The sequence below is a fragment of the Gopherus flavomarginatus genome, chromosome 5 (genome assembly GCF_025201925.1).
Source record: "Gopherus flavomarginatus isolate rGopFla2 chromosome 5, rGopFla2.mat.asm, whole genome shotgun sequence".
NCBI lineage: Eukaryota > Metazoa > Chordata > Testudines > Testudinidae > Gopherus > Gopherus flavomarginatus.
Genome location: NC_066621.1, coordinates 150,260,979 through 150,279,897, shown reverse-complemented (window position 1 = coordinate 150,279,897; position 18,919 = coordinate 150,260,979). Strand labels below are relative to the sequence as shown.

The following is an 18,919-nucleotide window of genomic DNA, read 5'->3' as shown; positions in this document are numbered from 1 at the left end:
CCCTTTTTTTTTTTTTGTAAGGGACCAGTTTTCCCCAGCAGTTTCAAGAAAGAAGCAAAACTGACCAGGGCTCTTTGTACTCAGCTTTGGAAATTATAGCTCTAAAACTTATCCCAAACTCCTTTGTTCAGATATCACTTCTGCCTCAATTGCTCTCAGGTTCCCTCCCCTGTTTACCTCAGAAAGTTCATAGTAGCAGGAGAAACAGCCCTTTAACCCAACAGGCCATTTCTCACTCCCTCTCTGCATTTCCCCTCTAGGAATATGGGCCCTGCTTACAAAGCCCTTTTCCACTCTCTGAAAATAGCCGATTTTTATTTTTTATTTTAGCTGAGCCAGTCTTAACGTGGCCCACTGAACATTTTTAACACAAAATCAGCCCTTGTATTTTCTACTTGTACCAAAGGAAAAAAACATCAGCCTGTGGGGGACTTAAACGCAGAGAGATTTTTCACTCCATGCGTTTGATGAAGTGGGTTTTAGCCCAGGAAAGCTTATGCCCAAAAAATGTGTTAGTCTCCAAAGGTGCCACAAGGACTCCTCTTGTTTCTGCTGCTACAGACTAACCGGGCTACCACCCTGAAACCAGAGCAAAGAGGCACTCTCTGTTCTGTATAGCAGAGTAATATTTGCATTTCCCTTGTAACCCCCACCCCTTTATTTCTGAAGTCCTTTGAAGTATGATGTCTTCAGGTACTTTCCCACTTTCCCTAACTCACCTTGTACAATTAAAATGGAAGACAACCATAAATTGTGCTAGAACCATTTTAATATAATTATACATATCTGCCAAATCCAGGGGGGGAAAGGTTTATGCATATATATCTTTTTTCTCAATGAACATCTGCAAGCATAAACGACAATGAATTTCTCCGTGTAAATTCTTCCGGGTCAGAGCAATTGACCAAGGTCCTGTTTTATTTCTACTGCCGGCTTGGCCAGCGGTAGTTACTACAGATGAGTTTAGTGTCCTCGCCTGGTTTTCTTCTTTCGCTTTCAGTCAGAGACAGTTTGTTGTAAAAAGTTTCAGTACAGTTCACCTGTGGTGAAAGGCGATCAGTTTAGTTATTTGTTGTTGTTGTTTTTTTTTTTAAAAAAAGGATGATAGTAGGTAACTCAGTTGCTCTGAATTTCACTTGTAATTATAACCTATTTAAATCACAGCAGAACCCCTGCTGGGGAGGAGTTCACAGTTGCATACAATACAGGAGATCACAGTTTTGAAGTCTAGCACAGATTAAAAACCACAGATGTACCATTTATATAAGACACACACTGATTGTCTCTTAAAAACTACATATTGACTCCTTATGAACATTTCTTCTTCTTCTTCTTTAAATAAAATAGTGCAGCTAGGACAATCAGTCACACAACCCACACAACCCTGAACCAAGGTCTGTCGGTGCCAGCTAGCAAGTCGGGCATGAAACAGTTGAATGAGCTTGAGAGAGAGAAAGAGACGCTGTCCATTCCAAAGATTTGTAACCAAGGGTGGTTGGCTAGCACGCTGGAAACCTCTGCGGGAAGGATCTTTACACACACACACACACACACACACACACACACACACACACACACACACACACACACACACACACACACACACACACACACACACACACACACACACACACACACACACACACACGAAAGGAGAAGAAAAATAAACGCAATCAAACCTAGACTTTCTTTTTTAAAACTGGCCCATAGGTGGAATGATCTGCCATTCCTTTCAAACAAAGAAACCCAACAGTTGGCTAAAACTATAAAGAACACAGGTAGGTCTGTCTGCTTCTGCTCAGTAGATGATCTGTCCTTTTAAGGCCTTCTTCCTTCATTTCTTCTTTATTCCTTTCCAGAGCTTTTGGGCAGGAGGTGAATCTAGGGATGATCACACCAACTGTCTCTTTTTTTATTATTCTTTTTTTTTTTTCGTTTTTTTTTTCTCTTTAATTTAACCAAGACCTGACTAAAACTGGAATGTTCAGCCCAGCATGTTTAATATTATTTATTTATTATGAATATTCATTCTTAGCACAAAGGGGTCCTACAGGCCTTCACAAAACCTGGAACTTCCACGAGGATGTCTGGTCTTTATAATCCAAGCAGTCAGCATTGAAGTTTAGCTTCCAGGAGGCGGTTTGGTCCTTATAATCCAAGCAATCGGTGGTTGAGTTAAAGCCCAAGCTGGATGCTCCATAGCCCTGGGTGGAGAGGGAAGCTGGGGACTGGTTGAGGTGGCTGGTGACGGCATTGGTGCCCATAGGGCTGAGTGTGGCCCCTGGTCCAGGAAGCTGGTGGTGCATCGGGGTCAGATAAGATCCACAGTCCATCCCCCCGAAGTAGGAGGTTGAGCCAGCGTATCCTTGGCTGTAGCCTGAAGCCTGGGTGTAGGTCATGGGGTAGGACCGCTGCATGCAAGAAGAGGATGTGGACAGGGGGTCTGAGAGGGGGGAGATGGAAGCTGGGCTCCAGATGGACACCGGGGCACTGCTGCTGGAAATGGCTGGCACGGAGGTGCTGGAGGGGGGGGTGAACTGCCCGTTGGTGCCGCTCTCCGAACTTACTTCGCGGGCCGGGGAGCTCTTCTTCTTGGCCGGCCTGACTTTGCTCTGGCCCCCGTTCTGCTGCTGCTGCTGCTGCTGGCGGCACTTGGCCCGGCGGTTTTTGAACCACACCTGGGAGAGGAGGTGAGAGAAGCCGCGGGTTAGTGGCGCTAATGACCCTGGCCAGGGGGTTATTCCAGCGGCGGCTGGGCTGAAAAGGGTCCCAAGCTCTGGGATCGGGCGGCAGAAGAAGTAGAAATGAGCGAATCAAGCCGTTTAATAAGAGCTTGGGGGGGGGGGGAATAACCCTCTCAATCTGCTCTGCCTGCCAGGCTCGGGCCCCCCAGGGCCGCCAGTTAATTGGAAACAAAGGAGCCTTACGCTGGGTCCAAACAGGGAGACAAAGGTGGGGAGGCGTGTTCGCAGGGGCGCTGCGTGTCCCAGGGGCAGGCGGCGGATTCTCCGCTCCCGGGATTCCGCCCGCGGCCCAGCTGCCCGGCCTCCCCGGTGGCGCGGCAGTGACATGCAAAGCAGGGGGTTGATTTGGGGATTATTCGAGCCGCGGGGAACCTGGGGCTGCTGCCCACTGAGCCCACCAATCCACCGCCACTCGTGCCCTCTCGCCTCGGCCCTTGGCGCTAAGGGAGGCGGCCAGGCCCCCAGGCACTGCTCGCTGCCAGTTAGGGGCTTGGCCCTGTTGTGCGGACAGTTTACTGGGAGAGGGGAGAAGAGAAGGAGAAACGGGGCCTTTAACACGGTAGCGCTGCTGGTTTTGCAGATGGCACCTTCGCTGCCGCTAGTTGCTTCTGTTGCCCAAATAGACTTGACTGCAGTGGGGTTTGCAGTCCCAAGATCAGTTGTTGGCTATTTAAGGATGTGTTGCCCTTTACTGCAATGGGGCTTTTGGCCCTATAGGTGCCCTGGGACCAGTGACACGGAGATGGCAGCTTAGACCCTGTCACTCAGGTTTAGGTCCCAAGCCTGCAGCGGATCGCTCCTGGACCGGTGGAGTCAGCGGCAAAACAGGGGCAGTGGGAGTGGGACCCTGGTAAGTTTCAAACACCTGGCTCTGCTGCTCTCCAATAAAAACCCTAAAACCAAAAAGGGGGGCGGGAGGGAGACACCAGAAGACTGGGCTAATGAAACACCCTGAAAGTGGTTTGCACCAAACAAGCGGTCGGAGCTCAGTCCTTAATCAGGATTTGTGCCTGAGTAAGGACGACAAGACTAGATCCCCTCCCCCAGTCTCTTCCCTAACCATCGCTCCAGTCCCTCAATGAGTGTGAGCCCCAGCTTTCTGCTGCCCCTTGGCTCAGTTGGAAACACTGCTACAGTCCACCCCCCCCCCCCCACTGTAGCCTTCATCCACTGACGTCAAAACACCTCTGGCTTTGAATGGGTGCAGGAGGGGTCCCTTGTCTGGAGTCTAATGGCCTCTCAGACACTTGCTCTCCAATTAGTTGGCGGGGCAGGCGGAGGAAAGACCTTGCAGCTGTCCCCGTTGCCTGTGGAGTCTCTGTAGCCTCCGTCAGTGGCTCTGGGAGCTGTTTCCAAGCGGCAGAGAGGCCCAGGGAGCAGAAGCTGGGCCGGAGTTTGTCTGTTTGTGACACTGCACACGCAGGGCGAAAAGGGGGAATCAGACTCCCCGCTAAAGCCACTGACCCGCGCTGGGCGGGAGTACGCCCCGGCCGGGTTTCCTCCCCGAGCTTCCAATGCACGTTCCCTGGGGGCTGCCCTGGTTCTCATCGCAGTTCAGTGGGAGCAAGGATCGGGTCCCTTCAGCAGCTCCCAGGGGAGCAGGGGTTGGCTGGGCCTCTAGGGCGTTTGTCCCCGAGCTGCCCCAGCTTTACAGACAGCGGCAAAGGAACTGAACTCTCCCAGCCCAGCGACGGCTCCTGGCCGGAAAACCTGCCTCTGGCAATTGTGATCCATGGGGCGGGCTGGGGGGAGAGTCGGCTTTGGATTCCAGGGGATGGAGGGCTGGGGCTGGGGCAGGCTGGGTGGGGGTGGGAGGCAGGACGGCCAGGGGGGCGCTTGCGGGAGGAAGGCGGCTGCTGATGGAGGGTGTCTTGGGGAGCCAGGTCCGGGAAACTCCCAGCGCTGTGAGTGCCTGGCCAGGGGGGATGGGTCCCTACCTGCACCCTGGACTCGGGCAGGTTGATTTTCAGAGCTACTTCCTCGCGCATGAAGATGTCCGGGTAGCGGGTCTTGGCGAACAGCGCTTCCAGCACGTCCAGCTGCGCCCGGGTGAAGGTGGTGCGCTCCCGCCGCTGCTTCCGAGGGGTCGCTGCGAAGAGCAGCCGGAGGCCCTTAGTGGCATTCAGCAGCAGCCCCTCAGCCCAGCCGGGCACCGCGCAGACCCCTCCCAGCAATACCCCGCGCAGCGCCCCCAGGAACAGCAACCCCCCCCCGGCGGCAGCAGCGCCCCGAGCCCCTCAAGGCAGGGACCCCCGCCCCGCCCCAAGCACCAGCTGGGAAAGTTAACGCGACGGGGGAAGGCGCAGGGGCGCATTTCCCAGGGACGGAGCCAGAGCGCCCTGCGCCCCTGCCTCAAGCTACCCACCTCCCCCTTCCCAGCCCTCTCCGGGCAGGAGGCAGGGAGTTCTCGGCTGCCCTGACACGGGCCCAGAGCCTCAGGCTGGGGCCATGGAGTGTACCCACGGCCGGGGGCCGAGGGGAGCCCTGCTCTCCAGGGGCCTGAGTCAGTCCCCAGCGCAGCGGAGTCCTTTATTCTCTCGGCAGCAGAGGCCGGGGCACGCCGCTTACCCGGGTATCCCACGGAAGGATGGAGCAAATCCATGCCCGAGGTTGTCAGACTCAGCCCGTTGACTGCGTAAGGTGGTTGCTTGAGATAAGACATCATGCTAAAGTTGTGCTGGGAGGGGGGTTGGCCCAAAATCCGGGGAAGGGGGAAAGGCCTGGAAGGTCTCGATTCCCTCGGGCGCAGAGATTCGGGGTCCCGGCGGGCTGGCTGAAATCAGGTGGCTACAAAGTGAAATTAAAAACACGGAGGGGTTGGTTAACCGAGCTGTCTGGAGTCGATCTCTTATCTCCGCTGGTTTCTTTGAGTGTGACTCTCCACAGGCAATCCCTCGGCTCTGAGACACCGAGCCCCCCGACTACAGTTTGGACCGGAGGATACCGACTAGATAAACGCATTTAAAAAAAAAAAAGTGACACCTCGTCCAGTAATTACAACCCGCCTCGCAGGAGCCCCCGCCCTCCTCCAATGCCTTCAAATGCATACATTGTATTGCTACCTCGGGCATCTGCATAGGATTCGTCGGCTGGCACTAGCTAATTGTCTCAAACAAAACTTGATTGGGGCCATTTGCAGACACAAAGACCTCCCTGGCTAAATAAATAATGCTGATAACAAAGCCCATTGGCGAGAAACAAAGAAACAATTCAAGAAACCCATCTCTCCCTCGGTCTGGTGCAGGGCTTTTTAATTACCCCACATTCAACTGCTACGAACCCCAAAATGCTGGTGCATTTAAGATCTGAGATGCTACCTGGGAAAGAGGCAAACTTTTCTGTCCCACCACCATCATTCCACGTTTGAAGTGATTTCTGTCAGCCATTTTTCACCTAATTAGTACTTCGGGTAATTAGATTTAGAGGTAAGTAAGAGATTTATTAGGCTTTCAGAAACTCTTGCTTCTGGCGCTAACGCTAAACAAACAAGCATTTAACTTGCAAACAGAAACCATCACCTGGCTAAACTTGCTTCCAAATTGCCCCTGGTAGTAAAAGAGTAACATTGACCATCAGCAGCATTTTCTTTCCGTTGCAAGACTGTTTACAGGAAGCTGCACGTTGCCATGCAATCCACTCTTGCATTTGGCCTCTATGCAGCTTCGTGGGCTTAAGAAACAGAGAGGTGATGCTAGAAGCAGGATCAGCCTTTTTAACTTGCCAGCCACAAATTGCCTTTGGGTGTTGTGTCCCTACCCCTTCTGATACCTATTTGGAATGGCAGCCGCCTTCCCCAAAAAAACTATTTACTTTTTCACCCTGCTTCGGGATTCCAAAGTGTGACATTAACACATCCTGACAGATTAAACCAGCCGCATTTCTTTAATAAAAGCTTGCCCTGCTCTTGGACAGGGCTAAGGACTTTGCAACTTTGAGAAAGCTACATTTTTCCCCTCAAAATGGCGGACAAGGGGTAAGGGATTTCCAAGTGTACTAGTCTCTAGAAGATTTGGATAGTGATATTTAGCCTGGCTAGCTTCCCGCACAACCAGCTATTTTAATGAACTCCTTAATAGGGGAGTTAATTTATTTTTCGCGTAACAAAAACATGTTTCCTTTAATTCAAAGTTAATGCATAACAAAAAAAAAGTGAACGGTTGAGACATTTCAGGTTCCCCCCCAATATTCAAAGGTAGCTATTTCATTAAATAAATACATCTCAGGCAAGTTATAAACAAAGCCACCTGCCTCTATTTCAGTTCCTGCGTTACCGCAAACCCCAGGCTAAGGAAGGTTTTTAATTAGTATTTTACTTTTTATTTTACTTTCCTGAATTGCATGAATTAATTAATACATTCAGATACTTCTTATTGTATTTCTTCTTGAACCTAATTGTAAATAATTTGCAAATCCTTCTTCTATTAGGGAGAAAAATAGGATAAGAAGGTATTTGTTTTCAAAAGTATATGTCACACACACACAAATATGCACACACAATATTCATGTCTAATACACACACATTGTTCATTCACGCATCTGCTTCACAAAAATCCTTATGAAAGAATTTAAGTTTAAATTTTTAAAATTCTCAGAACAAAAAAAAAATTCCCTCTTATTTGTATTGTTTTGATGTTTGCCCACATGCAACTTTTAGAGGGGCCATCCCCAGGCCCAGTTTCCTACTGAAATAGGATTAAAAGCTTCCATCATTGGTGTCAAACTTTTTTCAAGTGAATTCGTTTTAGCCTTTGTGGGAGAGATTTTCTATCTTTTTTTTTTTTTTAAGTGCAGGAAAAACGGCATCACTTTGAAAGTGGAGGGATACACTATAACCCCGAGGCTCTTACAAAACACACTTGCCTGCAAACCCGGAAATACAATGAAAACTTTGGTTTACGTCCTACCTGCTCAGTAGCGAAGCCCCTTGCAGACGGGTTGGCTGATCTGACCTGCTTCGTAGCAGGCTCGCAGTTTTATATCTAACGGCTATTTTGCGCAATCTGTCACCTTTTTCTCTCTCCCAAAGATCCAATCCACCAGTTGCTCTGCCCTCGCTCAATAATAATTACCCCGTCCAAGAATTAATTATAATAAATGTTTTCTTGATAAACTAACGAGATAATCCGAGTGGCACACGGTCCCTAATTACGGGCCGCCAGCCCCAGCTCTGCAGATCATGTGCGCTGATTAATTTTCTGCCTGATGGCAATGAAACAAAACGTATATAGACTGACACACTGTTTATCAAAACAAGAAGCCCGGTGTTTGGCCTTTTAAGAACTGCAGGGAAAGTTTTAGGCCTCGGGGAATCCACTAGGCTTTGGCTGAACTTGAGGGGATCATTTAAAGGATGAAAACCGAGAGAACCCCCTTTTTGGCGCGTAGTCACTTTTTGGTTTCTAATATTTTTTTTTGTGACAATCTCTCTCCCTCCCTTTTAACAGGAAGGGAACTTTTTTGTATTCTAAAGTTAGCAGTGGGTTAAGAAGGCTGATCAAATTGTGCTCTTCATTCGACCTGACCAGGATAGCTAAAATCATCCCAAATCCTCAAAATTCTCCTTAAAAAAATAAAATAAGTTTTATAAACCCAGCCCTTCATTGCTATATAATAGAGCCACAGGCAAGGTTAAAACCAGAGATCAATCCAGGAACTGACTGACCAACCTTATTATATTAACCCCCCCCCAAAAAAAAAATCCTGCCAGGCTCACGCTTTTTAAAAACATTTGATTTGATTTGCACCTTAAGGTCGCCATGAATGTACACACACGTCGACCCAAATGCCTGACGAAGGAAGAGATTATCACTGGGGAGAAACTTGCACTGGGCTTCCCTTCTTCCACTACAGGGGAACAAGTTTAAAGCGATGTATGTATATTAGCTCCAGTTTAGCGAATAAAAGTGCTTTCGGAGAAGGAAAGTGTCTGCCACCTAAACACGCCAGAGTCTCGTGTATAAAGCAAACGGCTCCTCTCAAAGCACCTTCCCAAGGAAGCTGCGAACCATTCGTCTCCCTTTTAGAAATCGATCCAATTCCTGCCATTCATTTATACAGCAGATAGAAGCAACTTGCTATTTATTTATTCTCCCCACCCCAAGATGCTTTAAAGAGTCGCCCCCTCCCATCCACTTTTTTTTTTTAATCTAACCCTTTTCTTGTTGCCTCGAGTCCTTTCTGGTCAAAGCCATGTTTGCAAAATGACTTTTCCATCGATCGGGAGTCTTAGGCGGAAATCTGTTTATCAATAACCGCCGAGGCGAGGGGATTTAATTCCAATTATTATTATTTTTTTATTTTAAAAGTCTATGTGCCGCCAGAGAGCGGCTCGAGTCAAGAGGATCAGGCCAATCACCACAACAATAAGGGTTGTTTGGTTTCCTTCCCACCCCATGGAAAAGCTCGATCTTGTGGAGGAGAGTCCCACAGACAAGACATCAAGGAAGGGAAGGGGGAAAGTCGAGGGGCTGTATCTACCCGCCTCCTCCATTAGCTGATCTGGTCCCTGCATTTTCATTCACAGGAAAGACTCGACCTTTCGGGGAAAGGAAAATGAATTCAATTGGGGGTGAGCCAGTTTCTAAACACGCTCCTCTCCCCGACCCCCCCGGGCAGCGAAAAGATGACCGGGCTAAATCAAAACAACAATGGGACACGTTTCCTTCCCAAAATGCTATCTCAGGAGAGTCGTGATGCTTTGGGTGACCGCTCGGTGCAAAGAGAAATCCGCCCTCACCCGTTCCCCCCAAAAGCAAGCAGGCATTTTATTGTCAACTCTCCGGATACAGCAGCTCAGGTTCACAGGCGAGATTCGGGGAGGGACAGCAGAGTCACATCTACATGCGCCGAAAAAACCCAATTCTTTAAAAAAAGCAAAACCCTTTTCACTTACCTTGAAGCGTCCAGGGAGGCGTGTGCCCGGGGCAGGGCAAAAAACGGAGCAAATGATCCTGGCCCAATTCAAACCCAAGAGTTCGCCTACAAAAGAAATCACAAAGCAGTGGGTTAGCAATCTCGCATTCGGGCTTCACCTGGCCCAAGAAGTCAACGAAAAAAGGGCGAGAGAGGGGACGGGGTGTGGATTCGATACCTACAAAATCGGCCCTTGCAGGATCTGGCCAAGCGATTTGCTTTTTAATAACGGTGGCGAGTGAGTTGGAGCTGAGGTCTCTACCTCTCTCAGGGAGATTTGCTGAGAAAGCGCCGCTCTGGCAACTTTTTGACGCAAACTCTCCAACCAATGGCAGGCAGAGAATGATTGACACATCTAAGCCAGGGGGGAAATAATAAAAACACACAACAGGGGGAGGAAAACAGGCCACTGCTGCACCGGGGGGACAATCGGGCAACAAATAACAGCGACCAAAAATGACCCCAGAATATGCATAAAAGAAACGATGCTCGCTTTAAAAATATACATCCCGGGCTGGGGCATATGAACTGATTGTACAATTAACCTGATGCACAGCAAAGATCAGGTTACCCTATTGCTGGGGAGAGGAGGAAGATATAACACATACACACACAACACATTCACACACACACACAACACACGCGCGCGCGCACACACACACACACAGAAATGAGGATATTAAAATATAAGAGTAAACGTTATGGGAAAGGGGGAAAAAGTGGGTAAATACAGAAGGATAGGAAGCACAAGCTGCCAAGGGTGAAAAGCAAACCGCCTGTCCAAGAAGAAGACGCTGAGGTCTCAAAGAAAGTGAAACTGAGCCAGAGAAAGCGCCTGCACAAACTATTTCAGGGGGCTATCTCCCCCGCTCCACCTGCCTTACCAGACACACCAATGTTCAGCGATCTGAGCTAGGACAGGGGCAGACAGAAAACGGGCTCCCACTGCCCCTCCGCTAGATTTCCAGTTTAGGATCCAGTGGATTGCTGCAAGAATAAATCATCCAGGGGGCATGGGATAGCCAGCGCAAAGGAGCCCTCAGCCACCCCGGGGTGTGTGTGTAGCATATAGATCTGACCTATGCAGTCAGATTGGGGGACTGGGGAGAGCTGGGATGAATTTCCAGTCCCTGTAGGACATGCAAATATTTTAATACAACTAAGGGGCATGCGGCAGGGGAGGGGGGTGTTGTACGGTTCCTAGCGGCGAACGAAATCCGGAGAAATTCCGAAATGTCAGAGATCTCCTGGCAGCAGCAAGGAGCTGTACATGCCCGTTGCAGCGACTTCAAGTCCAATCGGACGGCGATCGCTGCCTAACTTTTCCCCCACAGCGCGGAGAGCAGCCAAATTCACACGTTTAAACCAGGCTTTTTAAAAACCTCGCGGCCATCAAGGGACAGAAAGCAACCGAGAAAGCGGCGCCCCTTCCTCTCCCTGCACCCGGGGGGAAATAACATAAACCCAGCTCGAGCCTTTGAATGGGGCGACCTGCGGTAATGAAGTTGGAGGAATTAATGCGTCTCTTTGCGGAGCTTTAGGTGGTATGTGGGGAATCGGACGTGGTGTCCTTGGGACCGACAACAATTCACGAATTATTTCACTGCAGCCGAGTCAGCAATTTGCAGCACAGCTTCTGGAGCTTTATTTTTGGGGGGGGGGGGAGGGGTTAAAGAAAACAAAAACCAAAGTAAAATAACAACAATCGCCCGCCCCTGTCTTTTGCTCTGCTTTTCTCCCCCTTCCAGGGCTGCTTTCCGGGAAGTTCTGCGGGCTGGGACGCAGCCCAGGGAACCCGGAACTGAGGTTGCAGCTCCTTGCTGGGGACCCAGTAGTGTCCAATTCCCTGCTTGCCCGGAGAATTAAAGCATAGATCCACCACCCCGCTTTTCAGGAGCCCTGACACATTTATCTTTTTTTGGGGGGGGGTGAGTCCTGGCTCTTTGTAACGTCTCCCCCCAGTTACTAGCTACAGATCTGTGCATACAATACTTAACTCTGAAATGATGTAAATATCCCGGGGTAGGCACCGCCACCCCACCCCTCAAAATTTCATTTAGCAGAGCAGCAATAATAAATATAGAAAATCAACCCCCCCTCCACACACACACACGCACATTCGTCCCCACACTATTTCATAACCTTGGAAGAAATCTAAAGATAATTCTTTCCCGTGTATCCTGGGGCAGAAGGAATTTTTCCTCTGGGTCGAAATCAAGTTTTAAAAGGGGGGAGGGCAGGAAAAGGGGAATGCGGGAAGTAAGTGGGGGTGAAGTGGGGAGGCCTTGGAGATGCAGTTAAATGAAACACGACGCCCCAGAAACTAGTTGAAAGCTCGGATAGAAGATCTGGAACTACGTAATATTCCAAGCCCCAGGGCTTGTAGTAAATATCCAACCTAGCAAAAGCTCCTGAAACTGACCATGCTTAGATCTTGTGGGGCAGAGTGGATGAGTGAGCTCCCATTTCCGTAGCCAGGGGACTGCACGAGGCGAGCTCTCAGCCTTTCCTGTGCCCTCTAGTCTAATAACTTTGGAATAATCGCGCGGCCAATAAAAGTGGCAGAAATGGACGGTGTTACTTAAATAAACAAGGGTCTCTTTAAAATTCTCATCCACTTCAGATGTCTAAAGTAAGATTGTGATGATTTTGTCACGGTTTGGTAAATTTACCCCTTTAAGAGGCTTTCATAAATCCCAGAACACACCTTCAGCCAGATTTGAATATAGATTTAGGTTTTAAAACCCAGAAGCTGGGAACACCGCTTTATCAAAGAGAATTTCCCTTTAGCTTAGCAATGTGCTGGAATGGCTCTTGCAAAGATTGGATCTAGAAGGGGGAACCTTCTTTCTGGAGGAATTCTGCACCGACTTTGCAGCAGCTCCTGGCTTCAGTTTTCCTGCAGCTAACGGGAAAGTTGCAAAACCTGGTTCCCCATCTGTAAGAACTTGCGGTTTCATTTTTTTTTAAATTTTCCAATCTGTTCTTTTCAATTTGGAAACCATTTCAGATCAGGGGCAGCCCCAGAACCCCAGGCTAGCTCGGGATAAATTGATAGTCAGTGGACGCTGCGTGTTGAACGATAAGAACTTTTGTCCTCTGAGAACCAAAAATCTACTTCTGGGATGAAAAGCGCCCTCACTTCTGAGTTTCAGTAAGTTCTTCGACTTCCAATACCAATTGCATTATATAGCCATTTATTTCCTCTATCTCTTTGCATAGATGTATCAGTCATTCTCTCTTTTTCGCTCTCTACGTATTTATTTCTGATTCCTTTGGCATTATTTTGCAAATCCTACTCAGTTGTCTGTTTTGCAAGCGTTTATTGCTGTTTGTATTTGTTTCCCCGCCGGCGGATAGCGCTGAACTGCTCGGTTTGTGTCTGATGACAAAAAGCAAGCGTTTATTATCGGAGACTTAAGCAAGCCCCCTTAAAACGCACCGATTTATGATTTGCCACCTCTCTATCGCTGGTCGGATCCGGGGAGTAATGCATGCCACTCGCTTCGCTTCTCCCTCAGCGGATTTGTGTCTAGCTAAAATATTCCGCACTTCCTTCGCAGCTTATCTGCAATTCAGCTGCGGGTTCCAACACTTCTCCTGACCCTGCTAAAAAACTTATTTTTCTGAGGGGAGGGAGAAGGACGCGATTTAAACAGCCATTCACAAATACCAAGAGGTACTTTTCAGAAACGTTACCAGTCCCTGCCATAGTCAAAAGAGCTCCCTTTTCATTTGGTCTCAGAGCTCCAGACACTCCTTTGGGTTTAGTTTTATTAGTTTCCATCCCAACTAGATTAAATTAACTTTCATAATTTGTAGGGGGGAGGAGATGGGGGAAGAAACCTGGCAATCTGGAAGCTGCCAGTTTTACTGCCATCTATTTCCTAAACACGATGCAGTGAGCGGGAGGGAGAGAAGAGGGAACTACGCCCGAGGAAGGACTGAACACGAGCCCTTGCCCAAGCCAGAAAAGTCTCTCTGAAATCAAGAAATAAATTCGCCGCGCGAATGTGAACGTAACAAAAAGAAGATCTTGTGTGTTCCCGGAGAGCTGGCTGGGGGTTGTGCTGGATGAGTGTCTTTGGGCCAAGAGGCGAAAAGAGAGATGGGTGTGGGTCGGGTGCGGGCTAGTGTGGAAATGTTCTGTGTATCTCCGGGGGACCCGTGGGAGCCGGCAGGTGAGGTGTGTGTGTGTATGTGTGTGTGTGTTTGTTCACTTGCTTTAACTATCAGTTCCCGTCATTTTCCTCTCCTAGCCTGAGCTGCCTGGATGAGCAGCTCTGTGTAGCAACCAGGTTCCAGCTTGCAGGATGAGATTAAAATCACGAGTATCTGGCGGGCAGGCAAACTTCAGAGCCGGCTTGGAGGGGAGGGAAACCAGGGGTTGTAAGAAAGAAGAAAATAAACCCTCAGCGAAGCTTGAAACGAGTCTTTCCTTCCTAGCCTTTCACAGCCTTTATTCCCCGCACATGGGAAAACAAAACAAAACTTTGTTTAGCGAGACCTGGGAAGAACTTTTCCATTCCTATGGTTTCCTTTGGACGTTTCAGCAGAGCCCATCAGTTGCAGCCATCTAGATAAGAATCGATATAAAGTAAATCCGTAGAGCTGGAATAAGGTTTTAATCGAAAATCTTCTTTGCCATTCTCTGCAGATCTTCTTTAGCCCCTGGCTGGTGGAGAAACAAATGTTCATTTACACACACACACCCCGCCCCCGTCCCCGCAAACACACAAAATGCAGAAAACTTGCAAAAGATCAGAAACCAACTGTTGTTACCCTGTGACTAAGAAATGAACCCTCGTGTTATCTTCCTTCTGTCCCTCACTTCCATCTGTCGCTTGATGGGTTTTGTACATTCATCTCTGAACAGCCCCTTGACAAATATATCCCTAGTTTTAAATGGCGCGTTGGAAATATGATTTTACCTGCAAAAGAAAGGGGCGGATTTGTGTGTGTTGTTAGCAAAGATCAAAACGAATATAACAGGGTCAGGAAATCTAGTAAACGAAATCCTGTAATTTGCCAAAGATTCAGCAAGGACCATCCCACTTTTTAAACCCGGTCTGTGTTTGTTTGGGTTAAATGATGTACAATTTAACTCGCTTCTTTCAGTTCAGGAAATATTTATTTTCAAAAACCAGTCTTTAGTCCTCCCAAAATAGCGCTGGGTATTCTGCTCCGAGGGGAGAGGGGGAAAGCAGCGTTTTAAACAGCCCACCAGCTTCATGTTGTTCTGTTTTTTGAAATTCCTTGTCAGTCCGGTCCGGCTCCCCTGCCTGATTAAACTGTGCGATTTGTCCCCCAAAAGCTGCATATTATCTCCAAGGGCAAGTCCATTTGGAAGCCTCCGCCTCGGGTTTAATGGAAGCGAACTGGCCCGAGTTAAAAGTTTACCCGCGTAATTGCAACTATGGTTGGTTTAATCACTATTTCCCATCTGATAAGTGCGTTTTAAAGAATGGACTCGGCTTTTTAAATTTTTTTTAATCTGAAGGAAGCGAGCCTGCCTGGCCAAATTTGAACCCCAAGCTGGCGTTTTAGCGGTATAAAATTTCAATTTATTTAAAAGCCTGGCACATTTAGTTTAGGCAGCTTTCCTCCCCCCCCCCCACCCCCCGGGTTGTACTTTCTCCGTAATCATGTCTAATGAAAAAGTGGGATTTCCCCATTATTTAGAGAGAAAAAACAGTGAAAATATAATGCATCTTCATTAGGAAAATTGACTGCTGTGCTCGAGACAGTTCTTAATTGAAAAGGGAACCTGTTTTACTGGTGTGGGCGAGGAGAAGATTACACACTTTGTCCAAACACAAAGACAATTAACAACGAGGAGCAGGCTGCTGCCATTAACTCTAATGTAGTTGCATCAATGTCAGAGGAAGTGCCGGTACCTGAGACGTACCGGGAAATGCAGCCCCGGTCCACTCGCCGGGCGTTAATTTCACCCTGTAACAGGGGGTGAGGCCCGGCCACGTTAGTTTGGGTCCAGTGATCAACTGATAAAGAGCAGAAACGAGGCCCTGATGCCACCGATTTCGGGGTGGTTTTTTAATGGCCTTAGAAAGCAGCCAGTTGGACACATCCAACTCGTCTCCTGGCGCATTTTAAAGGGGGCTTTAATTGAGGGACCTGCCTCCCTCAGGCCAGAACAATGCAGAGCGGGGTTAGCGTTTCATCCGCCGGTCGCAAACGAATCTGCGTCCCAAAGCCCCAGATAAATCGTTTCTCCCGTCCCTGGCTAAAGATGATCTTTCGTCTAATCTAAACCACGCCGGAGTTTAATGCATTTGTTTGGGTTATTTATTTTTTTTTTAAATCAACTTTCATTCCAGGGTTTTGCGGAAAGCTACATTAATGCAGATCTTAGGGTTTGTTTGTTTGTTTTGTTTTCCCAAACCCAGCTTTTCTTTTCGGGTCAAAAGAGCGGTGACTCCAGTGCGAAATGTCTGGCTAGAGAGAGCGAGATTGAAAGATACACCGAGAGGAGCTGGCTTCCCCTAAACGAGATCAATACCGCTCCAAGTCCCTCCGTTGGCAGCGAAGCTGATTTATGAATTAAAAAATAAAAGACATAAGCGAGCAGGTGTCAGTTCCCCTCCCCCACGACACACCCGCCGAGGTACCACAAACACACCACTTAGGGCTGAATTTCCAGCGTCTCTCCTACATTTTAACTATTCCCTTCCCGCCACGGCCCCTCCTCACTGAAGCCGATTTGCGCAGAAGTTTTCTGTGGGTCTCAGTAACGGTCAAGACAAAAGCTGGGGTGGGGGTGGAGGGGGGACACAGCCTGTCTCTGGCTTTGGAAACCGATTTCATGTCACTGCTGCTCCGGAGTTTAGCTCCTCAGTTCTGCCTGCTTCTTTGCCAATGGCACCGAGCGGAGTGAGGTTTAAACAGTGTATCTGGCCGACGGGCCCGTGATCAGGTCCAGCCCGGCTCCGCACCACCCGTGCCCCGCCCCGGTGCCCCCTGAGCTCGGGGCAGTGGGGTGAGTGGTAAGATAAGGGCAAAGCTTTACCCGAGAGTTTTGTAGCCCATGATCCAGTCCCGTCTCCCCAATGGCCGTGGTCCCTCCCCACCTGCAAGTATTATCGCAGGCGGGTCCTTTAACCCGACGGGTGGGGTCACCCCTGACCTTTCTCCCTTCTGCCCCCACCCCGCCTCTCCATTGCAGGGGCTGCTGGTGGCGATCACTGGCTGCAAAGCTGGGGAAGGAGGTTTCCAACGGGCCTGTTGGATGATCTACATGTCCCCCCCCACCCCTTGCAGCAATCAATCGCTCGCTCTAATTTGCAGGGGATTGGGGAGAGGGAAGAGAGGAGGGGCTGGGACATGGGCCAGGATTGCAGCTCCCCGAATAGGATTCACCCCCCAAAATAACCCTGGGAGCTTTAGCCCCCGCGCTCACCGGCTTTGGGGGGGCTCCCCCTAAGGGGCTGGTTGTAGAGGGGGGCCCGGCTCTGCCAGCCCCTAGGCGCAGGGCTCTGGGCCAGGACCCCGAGACCCGGCCCACGCTGCTGGCAGCTCCCGGCTCTTCCCCGGCCTCACTCCAGCTTCCCTGGAGCTGTTCTCCTCCCCCGGACCTGTGCCCAGCCTGCGGGCAACCAGCTGCAGTCTCAGCCCGCCTGGCGAGCCCCCGCCAGGGACAGCTGCCAGGCCGGCTCCAGCCCCGGTCCGCTGGCTGCTTGGCCCGAGGAGAGAGGGGAAGAGACCAGCCAGCGCCTGGACAGCTCCCGCCCTCAGACAGAGATACTGAGTGTCCCACCAGCTCCTGTCCTCAGACAGACACACAGACACAGACTGTCCCACCAGCTCCCGCCCTCAGACAGACACACAGACACAGAGTGTCCCACCAGCTCCTGTCCTCAGACAGACAGACAGACACAGAGTGTCCCGCCAGCTCCTGTCCTCAGACAGACAGACAGACACAGACTGTCCCGCCAGCTCCTGTCCTCAGACAGACAGACAGACAGACACAGAGTGTCCCGCCAGCTCCTGTCCTCAGACAGAGATACTGAGTGCCCCGCCAGCTCCTGTCCTCAGACAGACAGACAGACACAGACTGTCCCGCCAGCTCCCGCCCTCAGACAGACAGACAGACACAGACTGTCCCACCAGCTCCTGTCCTCAGACAGAGATACTGAGTGCCCCGCCAGCTCCTGTCCTCAGACAGACAGACAGACACAGACTGTCCCACCAGCTCCTGTCCTCAGACAGACAGACAGACAGACAGACACAGAGTGTCCCGCCAGCTCCTGTCCTCAGACAGAGATACTGAGTGCCCCGCCAGCTCCTGTCCTCAGACAGACAGACAGACACAGACTGTCCCGCCAGCTCCCGCCCTCAGACAGACAGACAGACACAGACTGTCCCACCAGCTCCTGTCCTCAGACAGAGATACTGAGTGCCCCGCCAGCTCCCGCCCTCAGACAGACAGACAGACACAGACTGTCCCACCAGCTCCTGTCCTCAGACAGAGATACTGAGTGCCCCGCCAGCTCCTGTCCTCAGACAGACAGACAGACACAGACTGTCCCGCCAGCTCCTGTCCTCAGACAGAGATACTGAGTGCCCCACCAGCTCCTGTCCTCAGACAGACAGACAGACACAGAGTGTCCCGCCAGCTCCTGTCCTCAGACAGACAGACAGACATAGAGTGTCCCACTAGCTCCTGTCCTCAGACAGACAGACAGACACAGAGTGTCCCACTAGCTCCTGTCCTCAGACAGACAGACAGACACAGACTGCCCCGCAGGCTCCTGTCCTCAGACGGACAGACAGATATAGAGAGTCCCACCAGCTCCCGTCCTCAGACAGACAGACACAAAGTGCTCCACCAGCTCCTCTCCTCAGACAGACAGACACAGAGTGTCCCGCCAGCTCATGTCCTCAGACAGACAGACACAGAGTGTCCCAGCAGCTCCTATCCTCAGACAGACACAGAGTGCCCCACCAGTTCCTGTCCTCAGACTGACAGACAGACACAGAATGTCCCGCCAGCTCCTGTCCTCAGACAGACAGACACAAAGTGTCCCACCAGCTCCCGTCCTCAGACAGACTCAGAGTGCCCCCCAGCTCCTATCCTCAGACAGACAGACACAGAGTGCCTCCCCCAGCTCCTGGCTTCAGACAGACAGACAGACACAGAGTGCCCCACCAGCTCCTCTCCTCAGACAGCAGACACAGAGTGCCCCACCAGTTCCTGTTCTCAGACCGACAGACGGACACAGAGTGCTCCACCAGCTCCTGTCCTC

General features: G+C 50.2%; 1 protein-coding gene across 4 annotated transcripts; it reads right to left on the bottom strand.

Moving 5' to 3' along the window:
* Positions 1–399: 399 nt before the first annotated feature.
* On the bottom strand, positions 400–13,179 carry OTX2 (orthodenticle homeobox 2). 4 transcript variants are annotated; one of them, XM_050952718.1, is made up of 6 exons: positions 13,099–13,179; positions 9,637–9,722; positions 5,313–5,531; positions 4,682–4,833; positions 1,627–2,678; positions 401–1,530 (listed from the first exon to the last, which is right to left on the bottom strand). In XM_050952718.1, exons 3-5 carry the CDS (start codon positions 5,407–5,409, stop codon positions 2,058–2,060), a joined length of 870 nt encoding a protein of 289 aa, XP_050808675.1. In that variant the 5' UTR covers positions 5,410–5,531; positions 9,637–9,722; positions 13,099–13,179; the 3' UTR covers positions 401–1,530; positions 1,627–2,057. The 4 variants fall into 4 exon arrangements, with proteins under 4 accessions (XP_050808676.1, XP_050808675.1, XP_050808673.1 ...); XM_050952716.1 differs by lacking the exon at positions 13,099–13,179 and adding an exon at positions 9,835–9,930; XM_050952715.1 differs by lacking the exon at positions 13,099–13,179 and adding an exon at positions 9,839–9,930.
* Positions 13,180–18,919: the final 5,740 nt, after the last annotated feature.